We start from the raw sequence: 18,097 nt of genomic DNA, 5'->3' as shown, positions 1-18,097 counted from the left end.
CATACTGCCTTACTGTTCCCATTGCAAGAGGAGGATGCTTTAAAAAAAATAAACATCTGTTTCAGAAAAAAAACCTTCATTTTTTAAAAAGAATACAAAATCTCAGCCCAAGTTCAATCCATTAACAAGCAGCTCATCCTAAATAGCCTCTTTGCTTCCCCCCTGCTACTGCTGAAGTAGAAAGATGTGAAGAGAATGCATTTCTACTCACCATTTTGCAAACTTTATTCTAGGAACCATAACCAAGATAACCCTGACACTGAAATAGCCTTGCATTGCAGGCATATGAAATACGCTATAACATCTCTCAGGGCGTCATTAAGCTACCTTGCAAATTGCAAGGGAATCGCTCCCTATTACAGATTGTTATGATATCCCTGGGCTGTCCTCGGTCATGTCAGTGAACTGTTAAAAGCTTTCCAAACCACAGTTAGATATAATGCATTAATAATGGCTTCATTTTCAAAAAACTGCTCACCACCTTTTCCTCCCATTAAGCTGCTGTGGATGGCCAACAGTCAAGTGAAAAACTATTTAGGTTATGAAATTTAAGAACTATACATTCAAAAACATAGTTGAAGTACAGTAAAGAGGTTTAACCTATCCCTTCTGTCTATATGTAAGCCTGGGGAATTTTTTTTACTGTAGCTCCCAGAATCCCTCAGCCAGGAGGAGTAGTGCTTTCTGCATTATTAGATTCCTAAAAAGTAATCTTTTCAAGCTCTGGTCCTGGAAAAACACAAGACACAGTGTCAGCCAGAAGTGATGTTGCATCTTTAACTTCAGATGCACCAAAATTTCATCTTCTGGCCTGTGAGGGACAGAATAGGCTGGCCCAGGGCTAGCCTGAAGAAGAAGAGCCCTCCCTCCGGTCCATCTGCCTTGGTCCAGGCCTCAGAGGGAGAGAAGAATGCTGGACCTGATCCCCTCCCCCCTCACCATTCCCTTCTCCTTTTGTGTCGTGTCTTTTAGATGGTAAGCCTGAGGGCAGGGAGCCATCTGTTATCCCCTCTGTTGTAAGCCGCCCGGATTCCCAGTGATTGGGCGGCATATAAATAAATCCTATTACTATTACTATTATTATTATTATTAAAATGCACCAATATGCCCAGATAGACAGATGCAGAATGGAAAACTGGTCCCACCCCTTGTGCGGTTGCCCACCTTCGGCTAAACTAGTCAGGTTTTTTCTTTTCTGTTCTATTCTTTCCAAAAACATTTAATCTTCAAGATGGAATGAATATCATGGTCCAGCCACTCACTCACAAACCACAAGGCTGTGAGTTCAATCCCAGCCAGGGGCTCAGGGTCAACTCATCCTTGCATCCTTCTGAGGTCGCTAAAATGAGTATCCAGCTTGTTGGGGGCAATTATCTTACACATTTGCAAACTGCTTAGAGACTGCTTAGGTGGTATGAAGTGGTATGTGAATAAGCTGCTATTGCCATTGCTATAGAGAGATGGCATATATATCTCTGTCCCTGGTTTCCACTCCACTATACAGTATGCATCTGAGGAAGCAGACTGAAGTCTATGAGAGCTCATGCAGTCAACTTCTTTATTTCAGTTAGTCTCAAAAGTGCTATAAGATCTCCCTACATACTGATTCTACAGATTAATCACAGCTCTATATTTGAATCATAGAGACAAAATTCCAACTATGCATTAATTCAAAAATGGGCAGCCTTTGAGGATGGTAGAACGCAGTAAGCAGCATCCTCTTAGTGACATATGTGCATGTAAGTGTAGATTACATGCACATATGTCTCTTTTTTGGATGGAGCATTAGGGGTTATTCTTTAGCCCTTAGCACTCTATCCAACACCCCCACCTCCACTGCTGTAAAGACCAGAACAGTCACTCATGTTGGTGCTTGTAGGAAGCAAAGAGGCAATTCAGACAATGAAGATGTGGCTGCTCTGGACTTTCAGGAGAGAGGAAGAAGGGTAAGCACACCCTTGTTTCTCTTCACTCCAACTGAGACCAGCTTCATCATCATCTAAATTACCTCTCCCTTCATCCCTCCTATCAGTAAGCATCAGTAGTAGATACACCTCTTGGGGATTGCTGGGCTACAGGGAGGACCCAGAACCACAGAGACAAAGCATTATGGTCCATCTGCTCAATATAGGATTTTTGTAGCTTGGGAACTTTATTCTCTCACACATCATTCTCTCAGAATGATGAAACATCACCCCTAAATACTCCCACTTCTGGTTGCAACTGTGTATTTTAGATGATGATTTTATTGTTATGAACTGTATATTTTGAGCGATGTTACTGTTTTACTGTATGGATTTTAGAAGTTGTTATTGTTTTATGGTTGTAATCCTTCCTCAACCCACAGGGAGAGGTGGAAAATATAAATAAATTGTATTATTTATTATTATTATACATGCACCTGCACATGCACACAGAGTAACAATCCCCCAGTGAAATTGCCTGTAACCAGGATTACTGTATGGGAGAGAAAGATTACCATCTCCCCCTCCCCACTGCTTAGTCAGTGATCCTAGTCCCAATTGTTGCTCCCAAGTGTTAATAGCAGTGCAAGAGCAGCCATCCATTCTCTGACTCCTAAGTGATGGTAGTGAGAAGGGTGGGCTTCTCAGTTCGCATGAAGCCTATTTTGTTGCACTAAGTGGCAACAGCAATTTTCATTGCTTTAACACAATGCCATAACTAACAAAGGGTTTTACAATACAATAAAACATGACTAAAATTTCCATGGTAAGTTCAAACACATTGAATCCATATACAGTATATCAAAACAATATCTTAAAATAGTAGAAAAACATCAGCAGATTATAAAGTTAATAATTCAGTATCTAACAAAAGGATGCAAAGAGTGAGATGCCTGGTCCAGTTGTCAATGTTGCCACAGAAATTTTAGGCTTAAGCATTGTCTTAAGCTTAACAACTAAGTAGTAAGCCTTGCCATTCATGATCTGATAGTTTGCATCAGTAATTTGTACACATCTGTTATTTCTGATATTATTCTAAAATGGGCTGCAGAAGGCTTGCTTGGTCAGCCAAAGGCACTAAAATATCCTCAACAGAGTTGTGTCTGCAAAAACAAGTTCTTTCATGATAAGGAGTCCTATTCAGCAGTCTTCTAATTTGCCAAGTGGCAATTTGCTCAAACATCAAAGTTTGAAATATCATTAAAATATGATGGAAAGCTCAGAGGAAAAGCGTGATATATTCATAAAGGTTACCTGATCTCATGGTAGAGAATAACCTTACATCTGTTTGAACAACCCTATTTCACAATTTTTGTTTAATTGAGAGTCTGACAGCCTAAAAATTGAGACTGCCTAGATACTATTCACAAAACTCAAGCTTACCAACCAAATTTAATGAAAATCTCTATCATGAGTTGAGATTTCTCTCATTATATGTTAATATTTTTCCATCCTCCCCCCCCAAAAAAAAACTGCAAGAGTACAAAATAAAAATTTTAACAAGTAATTGATTATTGCTTTCCATATGAAAGCCATTATTTGTAGTAATGATAATTCCAGTCTAGTTAAGGCTTTCAGTATGGAAGTGTCTAATTTATTTTGAACATCTTATAGTGAATGTAACTTACAAGTCTCAAAATTGCAGCTCCACAGAATTTTCTGTGGGACACAAATATTTCAAAGAATATTTGTCATAATTGGAGGACCGAGCAGCCTCCTCTAGCTCAACAGAATTTTATAATGCCAAACGTGACTTTTCTAAGTTTATTTAGCAAAATCAATATATGTTGTCCTGGAGTCAGAATGATGAAACATCACCCCTAAATACTTACAACATGGCAACTATTCCAATAGCTTCCTATCTACTGATCATTTGGGGGGCTGGGGCTTTCTTCTAAAAAACATGATTTGATTTTCTCATATTTTGCACTCAGCAAATTTCACTTACAATAATCACAAGCCTATTTCAGTAATCGGATGCCTAGATTAACATTTTCAGAATTATTCAGGCCATAATAATTTCAGTTTCTGTTTATGGTTGTGAAAATGAGACAGTGAAGAAAGCTGATAGGAAGAAAATTAACTCATTTTGCAGAAAATCAACATGTCTGAGATGTGGTGCTGGAGAGTTCTGCAGATACAACAGAATGCTAAAAAGACAAATGAGTCCAAGAGCAAATTAAGCCTGAACGCTTCCTAGAAACCAAGATGACTAAACTGAGATTTTCATACTTTGGACATATCATGAGAAGACATGACTCACTGGAAAAGATGGTAATGCTTGGTAGAGTGGAAGGCATCAGGGAGACCTCAAGTGGACTGATTCATTCAAGGAAACCATGGCCATGAGTTTCCAAGAGTTGTGGATGGCTGCTGGTAAATGTCTCTCTTGGAAGTCTCCCACTTATAGGATTGCCATAAGGTGAAGCAGACATAACAGCACATAACAAGTCCATCATCTGCATAAAGTAAAATTTGAATAGCTTTTCCACTTCTCTTACTGGGGAAAATGTTGGTTATGATAGAAAATCTACTGTATCATTTGTTTATCAATTGAAAAGCAACAGAATCAAGATACAACCTTGGCAAACCCATTTTGAAGAGTTGGACAACTGGCCATGGATGCTAATTCTGACTCAGTGTTAAAGTCTGTGATTTAATGTAACAGCCTGATATCTATATTTAAGCTGACCAAATGTTCTCTTACTGTATTACAGGTAATCACAACTTAATTTCTGTAATGTGCTCTACATGGGGCTACCCTTGTGTCTAGTCCGGAAATTTCAACTAGTGCAAAATATGGCAGCCAGGCTGGTCGCCGGAAAAACTAGGAGTGACCGAATAACACCTGTCCTAAAATCTCTTCACTGGCTGCCTATTAGTTTCCAGGCACAGTACAAGGTGTTGGTTATAACCTTTAAAGCCCTACATGGCTTGGGTCCAACATATTTGAGGGATTGCATGCTCCCATATAATCTGTCCCGCACCCTCAGGTCCTCTGGGAGGAACCTATTGAAGCCTTTAAAAACCAGACTAACTGCTACCTCCCAGAGAGCCTTCTCTGCAATTGCTTCCAAATTATGGAATGGCCTGCTGGAATGGCAAGAACTATTTTCCATTCCCCTAAAGATCACAGCCTAGGTTAAAATGTGGAGTTTTGCCATTGATTATTGTTTTAAAACTGGAAATGACCAGAATTTCACTTCTAATGTTTTTAAAGTTTATTAAACAGATTAAAAACAATATAACAGACAAATAAACAAATATATACACACACACACACACACACACACACACACATACATATACACACAATAATTACAAACAAAACAAATTAAACTTCCTGAACTTCAATCTGATTATTCTTATCTCCTAACCATACCCAAATTTCTTTGTCTTCAATTTTTAATTTATCGCAATGGACTAAAAGAAATCTCAAAGGAAAACAAATTCTGATATTATCTAACGAAACTACAGTGGACCCTTGTTATACACTGGGGTTTGGTCCCACGATCCCCCGTGTATAACAAAATCTGTGTATGCTCAAGTCCCATTTAATATAATGACATAGCAAAATGGTGTCCCTTATAAAAAATGGAAAATCTAGAACCACCTGAAGATTGTATTACTGTATCATATTGAACAATAGAGCCAGTGTGGTGTAACGTGTTGGACTATGAACTTGGAGGCCAGGGTTCAGTTCCCCAGCTCAGCCATGGAAACCCACTGGGTGACCTTTGACTAGTAACACAGTCTCAGCCCCAGAAAACCCCTTAATAAGTTCACCTTAGGGTCGCATAAGTCAAACAACTTGAAGGCACACAACAACAACAACAACAACAACAACAACAACAACAACAACAGAACAGTATATGGAACTGCCTTGGTAAACTAATTAGACTAGCAGCTGTGATCTTGCTTAAATATTAGGAAATAAATCCTACTAGTGCTTACATAATCACACTAGCTTCAAGTCCAAACCTGATTCATCTTTAGTACGAGCAAAGCCCAGCAGGATGATGCAGTCCTAGAAAACCAGCAACATAGACCTTGGAAATATTATGATAAATGAAAACATTCACAGAACCAATAATCCAATCCATTTGCAATATGAGGTCACATTGATTTTGTGGTAGTGAGAGAGAGGGGAGTGTTTACACATGCAAGGGTGCTGAACTTGCTCTCATTATAATTACTCCGAGACAATATATTTCATATTGTGCTTTAAGTACAGAAAAAATAATTCCAACCTTCGACCTTTCTGCCTTGAAATCACTTGAGCATTGCCCTGAAAGCTTTCACCAACTCAGAGCCATGTCTAATGGAGGTGCTTCTGAAACTTTCCTGTTTTCCTTCATTTCCAAGGTGAGTGAATACCCCTGGCCATTGTGTTCAGATGGAATTTAATCTGTAGTGCCATTTACAAATCTGCTTCTGACAGGCTTTCAAGTGCACAACATACATTAGAAAGTTGAATTCAAAGACATAGCCATACATCTGAGGAAGGTTCAAGTCTATGAAAGCTCAGGCTACCAGCTTCTTTTTTCAGCTAGCCTCAAAGGTGCTACAAGATCCCTTTGCATACTAGAAAACTGATCACTTTTAAAATTCTTTATAGACCCTCAACATTTGGTAGAAATGTGTACAGACTTACATGAAACCAATCCCAATTTTGAAGAACTAGAAATATGTGGGTAACAGTGTTGTTTTTAATGGAGAAATGTCAGCATTCTAGTCAACTTCCTTAGAGACAACAAACTACACAAATTTGTTTTGATACCAGATTCTGAACTTGTGCCTGCATATCCCACAGCTCCATTTATTCCCTGTCTTGGAGCACCATATGCCTTGCCTGCCCCAGGAAATGCCTTTATGCTTTAGACATTAAAGTAATCATTGCATTTACAACTGGAAATGTGAAACAGCTCAGATTCTTCTGGCATTTCCATTTTCAGAAGCTTCTGCTGATGCGAGCACTGTGCAGATGTCAATGGAAACACAATTCTATTTGTGTAACTCCAGCACATTGTTCTGCATTCTCCAATACACAAACTACTGCGCCTATAAGAGTTGTAGGTACTCTTAATTATCACTCTTAGTTATTCCTGATGCAATTTAGTCTCCACACTACAGAAGTGAAAATCACACCCATGTCAAACATGTATCAACATCATTGATCGGTTTGTAACCCCGGCTCCATCTGCAGGGAGAGGCAGGGAAATATAAATAAAATAATAATCATAATCATTAAGCTACACCAAGACACAGCTTTTCTTGGGCTGAACACACGCACATTTAGGCTGTCCACAAGTGGGTCAACCCATTCATTTTTGTCTGCACTAGCATCCAAGTTCTAATTCAGTATCTAGCCTTCATTCCCATGACGTATGGCAGACAGGTCAGATACTCTTGCTTAACATTCACTATTACAAATTCACAAACTGGGCGGGGGGTGGGGGAATAAGCCAAGTCTAATGGATGACTTTAGAATTCAACTCTTGGCAAATCCCAGATGATCACCTGTAGATCAGAAAATATGTGGCAGTCACTGTAATCTACCTGCCCATATCCCCCAGCATAAAATACAAAAAAACCCCTACTCAACAATCATTGCATTCTTGCAGAAGCTCTTGCAGTTCAGTAATTCAGAAGGACATTCCCAGCAGTGTTACATATGTACAATGTTATTATTCTTTGATAGATTTTGTTTCTGTTTATCCCACTAAAGGAACCAGGTGTGATGAAGTGTGTGTTACCATATCACCACTGGAACAAAATGAAATTTAACTTACCATATTGGCAGCGTGGCCCCTGAAACCCCACTGAACACTGGCACACTGGGGAAATTCCTTCAGAGCATTTCCCTCCATTGAAGCAAATGCCTTGAGAGCATACAGCTGAAGAGAAAAGATAAAAGAGACAATAAGAAAGCAACTTTTATTTACAAAATACAAATGTTCCTCAAAAAAACAATGTTAAAAATTATTATTATCTGTCATCATCATCATCATCTATCATTATCAAACCCATCTATCGTCATTTTCTTTGACACCACAATTCATTTCCAACTTTTCTCCCTGCACAGGAGGATCCATGGTGGCTTACAATATATATTAAAATGAAGTAAAGGTTGAGCTTCCCTTATCCAGAATCCTGACATCCAAAATACTCCAAAGTCCATGGTGGCTGAGATATTAACACCTTTGCTTTCTGATGGTTCAGTGTACACAAACCTTGTGTCATGTGCAAAAATTATTAAAATATTATGTCTAAAATTACCTTCAGACTATGTGTGTAAGGTGTATCTAAAACGTAAATGAATTTTCTGTTTAGACTTGGGTCCCATCTTTAAGACATCTTATTATCTGGAATTATTCCAACCCCCTTCCCCTCAAAAAATCCAATTCAAAACACTTCTGGTCCCAAGCACTTTGCATAAGACAGATTCAACCTGTACATCTAAAAATCTAATAAAATATTGTTTTAGTATTTAATTTATATCTCACCTGCCTCCAACACAGGCAGAGAACAACATTTTAAAAGCACTATACAACTTCAAAAACTGTTAATACAGATGTTAAAACACATTAAACAAAATTTCTATTTTAAAACACAAATTAAAAACAGCATTAAAAAGTTAAAAACCATACTTACAATATACTTAAAAACACAATAAAATAAAAACAGTAACCCCAGCACACACATTAAAAGCTTTATCTGCTGCATACACTAAAAACCAAATGCTTCCTTAATATCTGCCAGTGGAAAGACAGCAGGAAGGGGGCCATAACTTGGGAGCAGCCACTGAGAAGGCCCTCTCTCGTGTCCTCACTAGAGGTTCATGGGATGGTGATTGGACCAAAAGAAAGCGTTCCACTGCAGATCTTGGGAAGGCTTATATAGGGAGAGAGTTTTCAGATTGTCTGGACTCAAGTCTGTAGGGCTTTAAATGTCATAGCCAACACTTTGAATTCTGCCTGGAAATGGATCAGCAGCCAGTGGAGCTGTTACAAATGCCACTTAAGAACAACTATGCACAATACATCCTTCCAAGTTGAAAAGCAAGCACTTCAAACAAAACTACATTTGAGGCCATTTCCACACATCACATCTCAACATGCTGAAATTTACCACAACAAGCCAGGGTCAATAGTATCTTCCTACTTGTCTTTCCAAGTGAGGAAATTCCTTGTGTAATCTCTAATCATTGACCAGTGATAATATAGGAATATCCTTCCTTTTCAGCTTTGCCACTAGGATGTCAAGGTGGGTTGGGAGACTGGGATTCAGTCATATTTTTATTATTTATTCACTCATTTTATTTGTTCAATTTATATCCCACCTTTCTCCCAACAAAGAGAGTGGCCCATGGGCTGCATGTGACTCTTTGATTCTACTTTTGTAGTCTCCAAAGCCCCCACCAACCCCCTTACATTTCCCATCTTCTTTTAACCACACACAAAAAGTCCACATATGTGTGAGTGACAGGAAGTTATATTGTCATTTTGGTTCCCATTTTGGGAGATATTACAGAAGAAAACCAAGATATTTGGGCTTACTGGTCAGGGAAATGGATAGTGAGGAGGGCTGGGAGAGGAATTGGAGCTGCATCTTATAAGTTTCTCAAATATATTTGCACTTTTCCACAGTTGAATTTACCTTTTTTCCCGATCATTTACACTTTAAAAAAAAACATGTCAAGCAGCCCCTGATATTCCATAATCATAACTTACAGTGTAGACATCCAGGTTCATCATCATTCTTCCTATTCCATCCAGGGCAACACTTAAAGACAGTGTGATGTTCCATTCTGTATACTTGCTTATAGATCGTATAATAGCTTGTCCTTTAAAAAGGGGAAATAAAAAAGAGGGTAAGGCAGAGAAGAGGGTAAGGCAATGTTACTACGGTAACATTGTACTGGATCTGCTGTTCAAACATCAGCTCTAGGTGGATGGAGACTCTAGACTCCATCCAGCATAAAACAAATAGCATACCAAATGTTATTTCAAGGCATCCTATCACTCCCAAATTGTAGCAGTTATCAAACTTCCTGTCCGTTGGAAACCTTACTCTCTATGCACCTATCATAGGATCCTGTGCATGTTCCAGAGTGGAGAGGGCAAAATGTACATCTGGATTTACTGGGTAGGTCTTTGGGAAATTTGCAGTAATTTTTTAAGCCCAGCGTCATACAATCATAGAGTTGGTGCTAAAAAAATGGACTCAGATTCATAAACTGATAGAGGACATTCTGAAAATTACACTTCAATTAGATTGTGAATGATTTTTATTAGGACATTTCGATGTCTTGTGGAAGAATACTGTAATACATGACAACTACAACTAGATCTATGTGCAGATTGAAAGAATAGAGAGAACTCCTCTACCTTTAACACTTGCATAGACAAGGTAATTTCAGCAGGTGTAACTTGTTCCTGGTAGAATGATAAACAAAACCTGCTGAAATTCCCTTTTCTATACAATCACTTGTGGCAATTCAACCACAAAAAGGCCCTATTGCCATGCCCAGTTAAAGACTGAAGGGCTTGCATTGTTGTTGTTTGGCTGTATTGTTTTCGAAATTGCCTATTGTCAAAAAGGAATAAAAGAGGAGCCCAAAATAGCTTCCCACAGGATGTAAATACACAATGTGGGAACAGTCGCCAAGAAGGCTCACCCACATGTCCATACCAAATATGCATGCAAAATTGGTGGGATGGAGAGAAGACCTTCCCCTGAAGTCCTCAAATCTCAGGTATGCACATAAAGCGAGAAAGTCTTTCAGATCATCTGAACAACATTTTGAAATGCACCTGGAAATGAACCAGTAGCCATTTTGTTGCAGCTCTAGTCATATTTATTTTAACAGCATGTTTCATTTTTAAAAATGCATTACCTTCTCTCATAATGTAAGCACCACCTTTGCACCACACAGTCCTGTTTCCATATTTTCATCATGCGGGTGAATGCTTGAACACATGGCTGACGATGTCCCACCATTGCCAATTCATGTTCAGGACACACATTAGGCCTAGAACATTGTGCAAAAAAGGTTGGATCAAAATGACACAGATCAAATAACAGTCAGCATTGGAAATGTGCAAAAGTGACATCAGTTACTCTTGTTTTCCTCATGCCAGGCATACTTGTAACCGCTTGTTATGAAGACAGCACTTAGTTTTAGCCCAGTCTTCTGTATAGTCTAGTTATCCTATCACATATGATTATTATTGATTAATTGCTCACTGCTCAATGAGTAACAGATAAATACTTGAATTTAGCATATTGAAAGCATGACATCCAAGATGACATCAAGCAAATATACCAGTAAAATCTTCCAACATAAAAGCGAACAATTTGAATAATTTATTACGGCACATGGCCAGCACATCAACATAAAAGCAAAGAGAAGAGTTTGCACCCAACTCTTCCTCAGCAACACATTGTATAGTATATTCATTTTTTCCAGAGAAAACACTACAGCATTTCCTCTTTTATGGAACAGCATATTTTCATAAAAATACCCTCTAGAGAAAGAAAGATTTTAAATTCTATGTCCTGGAGTTTACAACACTTTGTCTCCAAAAGCCTCTGTAGCCAAGGAGGAAGAATGGCTTCTACCTACATAGATAACCCATCATCCCATCTTCACTGAAAACAAACATAACATCTTGACAAAATGCAGACTTACGACTACAACACTGTCATTTTTCTTTCTTTCTCCTGATTGATTTGATTTTTAACAGCGTTGCTTCATGAAGAAGGTGGTACAACTCTGAAAGCTTGCATCATATATTTTGTGCATTTTGGTTGGCCAATAAATGTATTGTTGTTTTGTGAGTTTTGTATTACAGTAGTGAAGTATTGTTGATTAATGGCTCATTGCTCAATGAGTAGCAGACGAATACTTGAACCTAGCATACTAAAAGCATGGCATCCAAGATGACAATAAGAAAAAACAAGCGTGTGTGTAAAATATATTAATTCTTAAAGACTCATGAGTGGCTGTCAAAGGTAGGAGTCTTCCAAAAGGGACTGATAACAGGAATTGGATTTTTTAAATTCTTCCCCACCTTGTTTAGCCTTTCTAAGGCTGGCTCTGAATCAAGGAGGAGCAAACTGTTGGGCTGCAGCTTCCATGACCCCCAACCAGGATCACCATTGGTTCAGAATGATGAGAGTTATAGTCCAACATCTTGAGGATCAAAGATCCTCACTGTGTTCCACAAAGACCCTAGCAACATATATTTTCTACAACTCAGAACCCAATGGGAATGCCTTTTCAAATCCAATGTCAAGGATATAGCTACTAGGGCTCAAAGTGAGGGCACTTCCACTTGAATAAGAAAGCTGTCCCACCATACAATTTTCCTTCCATTCTCAAATTTCTAGCATTGCAGCAATGTATAATGTCAGCTGAGCATTTAGAAATACAATTTAGGCATCCAAAGCAAAGGGGCAGGCAAAATTACTAAGGGAATGCAAACACAACAAATAGAAGAGGTCTACGTGTGAACAGTTTTAAATGTCTGTAGTGTTAGAAATTTAGGAACTGAAAGAAAAAATCATGAGGGAACAGAATTCATATTGGGAGCAATGCTCACATCCCCCACCCCATGGCTACACCCCAGTCCAAGATCCAGGGTGTACTAAAATGCAAAGAGATCCTATACATGTGGACTGACTATTCATTCACTTTAATGGGTGTGGTAATTCCATTGAAGTGACTGAACATTGTATGTGCACTGGAGTTAATTCAAGAGGATAGTGGACTGAGAAATGTACTCCTTCAACCAAGAATGTATCATAGGACTCTTTATGAGACTTCTTCATATTTTAATCCCTTCTCATATATTTATTAGGAAGGCAGGCAATATTCTCATTTATTTAGAAAACTGGTAAGAAGCCCCATCATAAGTAAAAATTGTATATATCACGTTGACAACTGTTTATTTTCCCAATACATTTCATTGTCTTTTCATGCCAAACAGCACATTTTACCTTCTGAACATTTGAGTTGTGCATTAAGATAACACTAATACAAAATGTTAACATTCAGCTACAGAAAACATCTGGCTAAATTCAAGCTTCAGCTGAAACCTACTTTTTATTTTTGGCCTATTACCTTCTGCCCTCTGCAGAAACAGTCAAGCTTGTATTACACCCTCAAGTTGAAAATATGTTTATTTGCAAGATGTTGTAAAAGTACAATACAGCTGAGTGGACTCAAAGCTATCTGCATAAAATGTTTTTGAGTTACTTTATGTGCTATCTTGCAGGGTTTCAGCAGAGAGAATCAGTAGGTTAATTCGTTACAACTGAACCCATACCCATGAAATCATTTCTCTCTAAACAACCAATGCTAGGAGTTAACCATGGCAGTTAAAATGGAACCATAGTCACACCCTCTCAGCCTCAGAGGAAGCCAAAAGCAAACCCCTTCTGAATAATTTTTGCCAAGAAAACCTTGTGATAGATTCACGTTAGGGTCGCCATCAGTTGGGAAAGATTTGAAGGCACCCAACAACAAACACTATAATTACATAGCCTGAATGTGGCCCTGAACAATCAGCATCAAAAAACAAAAGGAAGCTAAAAGCTATGCTTACATCTTACTTAGAACAACATAAAGGATATTAACATGAGTACCAGCTTTTGGGTTCTCCAGAACTTTTCATTAGGCAAGTTATCTGAGGAGAGATCTGGCATTCTGGAAGACCTGCAGGCATTTTATATTCTATTGGTTGTCCTAATAAATGTAGTTTTAATGTATTTATTTATTTGGATTTTTTCTTATTAGTTTTAATCATTATTAGGACAACACAAAACCATTAACAATGTGTAAACCTTTTAACATCTTCAGATCTCTTCTTACAACTCAGAAGTAACAAACTATAAATTACATAATTTATGGATGTCAATAGTTGACCATTCCAGCCTCACAAATGAGGATAAATAATTCCCAGCATTCTTTGCACTGTGGAGAAAAGGAATATTTCTGAAGAGCTTCTCACCCAATATTCACATCTCACAAAATGTTTCAGGAAATTATTTTGCATAGAAAGACTCATAATAAAAATAATAATAAATCTTTATTTTTATACCGCTTTTCCTTGGAGATCAAAGTGGTTCACAGGCAAATACAGATGTAAACACATCGTATTACAGCATAATATACAATAAAAACATTCCACTAAAAACCTCGTATAAAAACATCCTATAAAAACATATTGAAAACTCACAATCTCACATCTTACAATCTCATAATTACAAATTAACATCACAGATACTCATAACTTTGGAGGATGGTAGGGTAGGAGGATAATTATCTCTATGAAGGATCAGGGGGATATGCCAAGCAGAATAGGTGAGTCTTCAACACTTTCTTAAAGGCTTCCAAGGAAGAACTGAGACAAATCTCCTCAGGAAGTCCATTCCAACATGCAGCAGCAGTAGATGTAAATGCTCGTTGGTGAGTTGCAGACAATCTCACCCTAGGATATTCCAATAGATATTTGCCTGTTGTTCTGAGTGTGCAGGGCAGATTATGTAGGGAGAGGTGCTCTCTCAAGTAACTCGGGCCCAAGCCATGTAGGGCTTTATATGTGATAACCAACACTTTGTATTGAGCCCAGAAGCTAATTGTCAGCCAGTGAAGAGCTTTTAATACTGGGATTATATGATCTGCTCTTGGAGTCCCAGTGACTTATCTGGCTGCAGCATTGTGAACTAATTGAAGCTTTCGAACCTGGTACAAAGGTAGCCCCATGTAGAGCGTATTACAGAAATCCAAGCGAGAGGTTACCAGTGCGTGTACTACTGTTTCAAGGTCCTTTCGGTCCAGACAGGGACGCAGCTGGCGTATCAGCCGAAGCTGGTACCAAGCACTCCTGGCCATCGCATCTACTTGAGATGATAACTGTAGGGACGAGTCCAGGAGTACTCCCAAACTGCGAATTTTGTCCTTTGGGGGAAGTGTGACCCCGTCCAGGACTGGGTGGCAAATTTCCCTGCCTGGACTTGGGGCACCTATTATGAGTACCTCTGTTTTCTCTGGATTCAACTTGAGTTTGTTTTCCCTCATCCAGCCCATTAGTGACTCCAGACAGGCATCCAGAGGAGAGATGCCATCTTTAGTCACTGTGTCAGTCAGAGACATGGAGAGATAAATCTGGGTGTCATCAGCGTACTGATAACACCGTGCTCCATGTCTTCGGATGATCTCTCCCCGAGGCTTCATGTAAATGTTAAACAGCATGGGGGACAGGATGGCACCCTGAGGGACACCAGATGTTAGCTCTCTTTTATGAGAGCAGCAGTCTCCCAGCCTCACCATCTGGAATCTTCCCGAGAGGTAGGACCGGAGCCACTGGAGCACAGTGCCACCGATGCCTAACTCTCTCAGGCGTTCCAGAAGGATATCATGGTCGATGGTATTGAAGGCCGCTGAGATGTCCAAGAGCACCAACAGGGCCACACTTTCCCCATCGATACTCAGATGGAGATCATCGACTAAGGTGACCATGGCAGTCTCAACTCCGAACCCCGCCCTAAAGCCAGTTTGAAATGGGTCCAGATAATCAGTTTCATCTAAGACAGCTTGGAGTTGGAAGGCAACTGCCCTCTCAATCACCTTGCCCAAAAATGGTAATAAAGAGACCGGTCTGTAGTTACTCATTTGTAGGGGGTCAAGAGAGGGTTTCTTCAGAATAGATTTCACTATGGCCTGTTTTAAGGCTGATGGAAATCAACCCTCCTGTAGGGATGAATTAATTATAACAAGTAGTGAAATTGTTATTACATCCCCTCCCTGAATGGTCAACCAGGATGGGCAAGGGACCATTCAGGGAGGGGATGTAATAACAATTTTGGTCCAGACAGGGACAGCTGGTTTTTTATATAAGAAATGGAAAGTTTCATGCACAAAACAGTGTTTCCATACAACCCATGTGTTTTTTATACAAGATTGCTGTTTTCTGTACAAGATTTTTGCTGTGTAATATTACCAGGTTTTGTATAGAAAAGAGTAATCTTGCACAAAATAAACCTAATTTTTTTTTGGGGGGGGGGCTGCAAATCCCCAAAATTTTCACGTAAAAAGCCACTTGCATTTCTGTACAGAATACTTTCCTGGATACTTTGAAATGATTTAATAATGTGCAAAAACTGAACAAAATTCTTGACACCGTATTATTTCTGAATAAGTGTTTGGAAACACATTTTTCAATCAGGAAATGAACAACAGTAAATATTCTTTCCATCCCTGCATCAACTGTATTTAGTTACTTTGTGACTAATAAGAGTGTGATGGAAAAAAAAAACAACTTAGGTTGGAACAAAGTTATTTAATGGGTTTAATTAGTTTCTTAAAATTTAAGAAACATACTGTAATTAACCCATTGCTCCAGCTTGCTGGAAAATGGAAGAAAAGCCAAAACCACTAGAAAATACAATAATGCTAAGGTAGGCAGAAGGCAACAGAAACAGAGGAAGACAACATGCCAGATGGATAGACTCAGTCAGGGAGGTCACAGACCTGAATTTGCAGGACCTAAACAGAGCAGTGGAGGACAATGGGTCTTGGATATGTCTCATCCACAGGGTCAGCATGAGTTGGGGCTGACCCATTATTTATTTATTTATTTATTTATTTATTTATTTATTTATTTATTTCTATGCCACCTTTCTCCCCGAAGGGACCCAAGGTGGCTCACAAATAAAAATTCTAAAAACATATTGCAACAATTAAAAGATCAGCTTACAATATAAAATTACAAACATACAAACATTTAAACCACAATAAAATCACAACACTCATCCCATATAAAACCCATTTCATGACTACACATTAAAAGCCTGCTTGAACAGAGCCATTTTTGCCTGCTGACAAAAGGCACACAAGGAGGGGGCAGTCTTGCTTCTTGTGGAAGGGCATTCCAAAGGGCAGGAGCAGCCACTGAGATGGCTCTCTCTTGTGTCCTCACCAGGAGAGCCTGTGACATTGGAGGGACCAAGAAAAGCTTTCCCTGGAGGATCTTAGGGCTCTAGTGGGTTTGTATAGGAGATACCGCCTCTCAAATAATCTGGACCTAAGCCATGTAAGTCATAACCAGCACTTTGAATTGTGCCTGGAACAAACTGGTAGCCAGTGAAGCTTTTTCAGCAAGGGAGTTAGTTATGTGGTCCCTATAACTGGCCCCGGTCAGCATTCTGGCAACAGCGTTTCACATACGCTGAAGTTTCCAAACAGTTTCCAAAGGCAGCCCCATATAGAGTCAATTGCAGTAGTCCAAATGGGATGTAATCAAGGCATGTGTCACTGTAGCCAGATGTGATGTCTCAAGGAATGGGTGCAGCTGGCGCACAAGTTTTAACTGTGCAAATGCACTAATGGCCACTGCTGAAACCTGGGCATCCAGGCTCAGAGTGCCAAGGGCAATTAACAACAACCCTGCACTTTTTAAAAAAATAGTAATCGCTTACAAAAAGGGGATAGCAAGAGGAGGTCAATAGTGGCTAGAAGGAGACCTTAACTGATCCCACTGTTTCACTCAGTGGCACAGACTGGTTTTCATTAAAATCAGAACACAATGCATCTGTTCTTTGCATCATAAAAGGATGCATGAGCTGAGCCATCACTGGGCCCAAACTCACCTGATGGAACCACAGTGGAGAGAGAAGGGTTAGGTCATGGGCTAATTTCTACTCTTGCACACACCTGGGGCAGGATGCACCTGTTTTGATTTACCATTTTTTCCCAGTAATTCCCCCCCCCCATCATGTGGGGATTGGGAGGCATGGGAGCAAATAAAACCAACCACATTTTGGTGCATTTTGTGATAATTTGGGTGATGCTTTGCCTGGTTATATTAAAGGGAGGGGGGTCTGTGGGCCTTGAGGGGGGCAAAAAGATTGGGTTGGGCCACACTTTGCTCACCTATGGTTTAAGTCTTAACTGTAAGAGCTCCACCAAGGACTGCTAGCTATTTTTTTTAAACCCAGTGTTCATTAAATGCACTCACATAAAGTCCTGTCTGGTACAGCTATAGGACTCTGCTTTCATTACCTCTTTCTTATTATGCCTATCTATACCAAGCTTTTGAGAAGTCCCCCCCCCCCTTTTTTTGCAG

At 39.3% G+C, this 18,097-nt stretch overlaps 1 protein-coding gene across 1 annotated transcript in view; it reads right to left on the bottom strand.

Annotated features, from left to right (window-relative positions):
* LOC121925982 (EGF-like and EMI domain-containing protein 1) overlaps positions 1-18,097 on the bottom strand; it is a 292,397-nt gene that overhangs the window by 199,090 nt on the left and 75,210 nt on the right. Inside the window, exons 2-4 of the mRNA XM_042458538.1 lie at positions 10,864-10,998; positions 9,698-9,810; positions 7,757-7,861 (exon numbers count right to left, since the gene is read on the bottom strand). Coding sequence (XP_042314472.1) covers positions 7,757-7,861; positions 9,698-9,810; positions 10,864-10,998 — 353 coding nt within the window. The remainder of the gene's footprint in view (positions 1-7,756; positions 7,862-9,697; positions 9,811-10,863; positions 10,999-18,097) is intronic.

This window comes from Sceloporus undulatus, chromosome 3 (genome assembly GCF_019175285.1).
Source record: "Sceloporus undulatus isolate JIND9_A2432 ecotype Alabama chromosome 3, SceUnd_v1.1, whole genome shotgun sequence".
Taxonomy (NCBI): domain Eukaryota; kingdom Metazoa; phylum Chordata; class Lepidosauria; order Squamata; family Phrynosomatidae; genus Sceloporus; species Sceloporus undulatus.
Note: the sequence above shows the minus strand (reverse complement) of the source record. Positions and strands in the feature narration are given on the sequence as shown.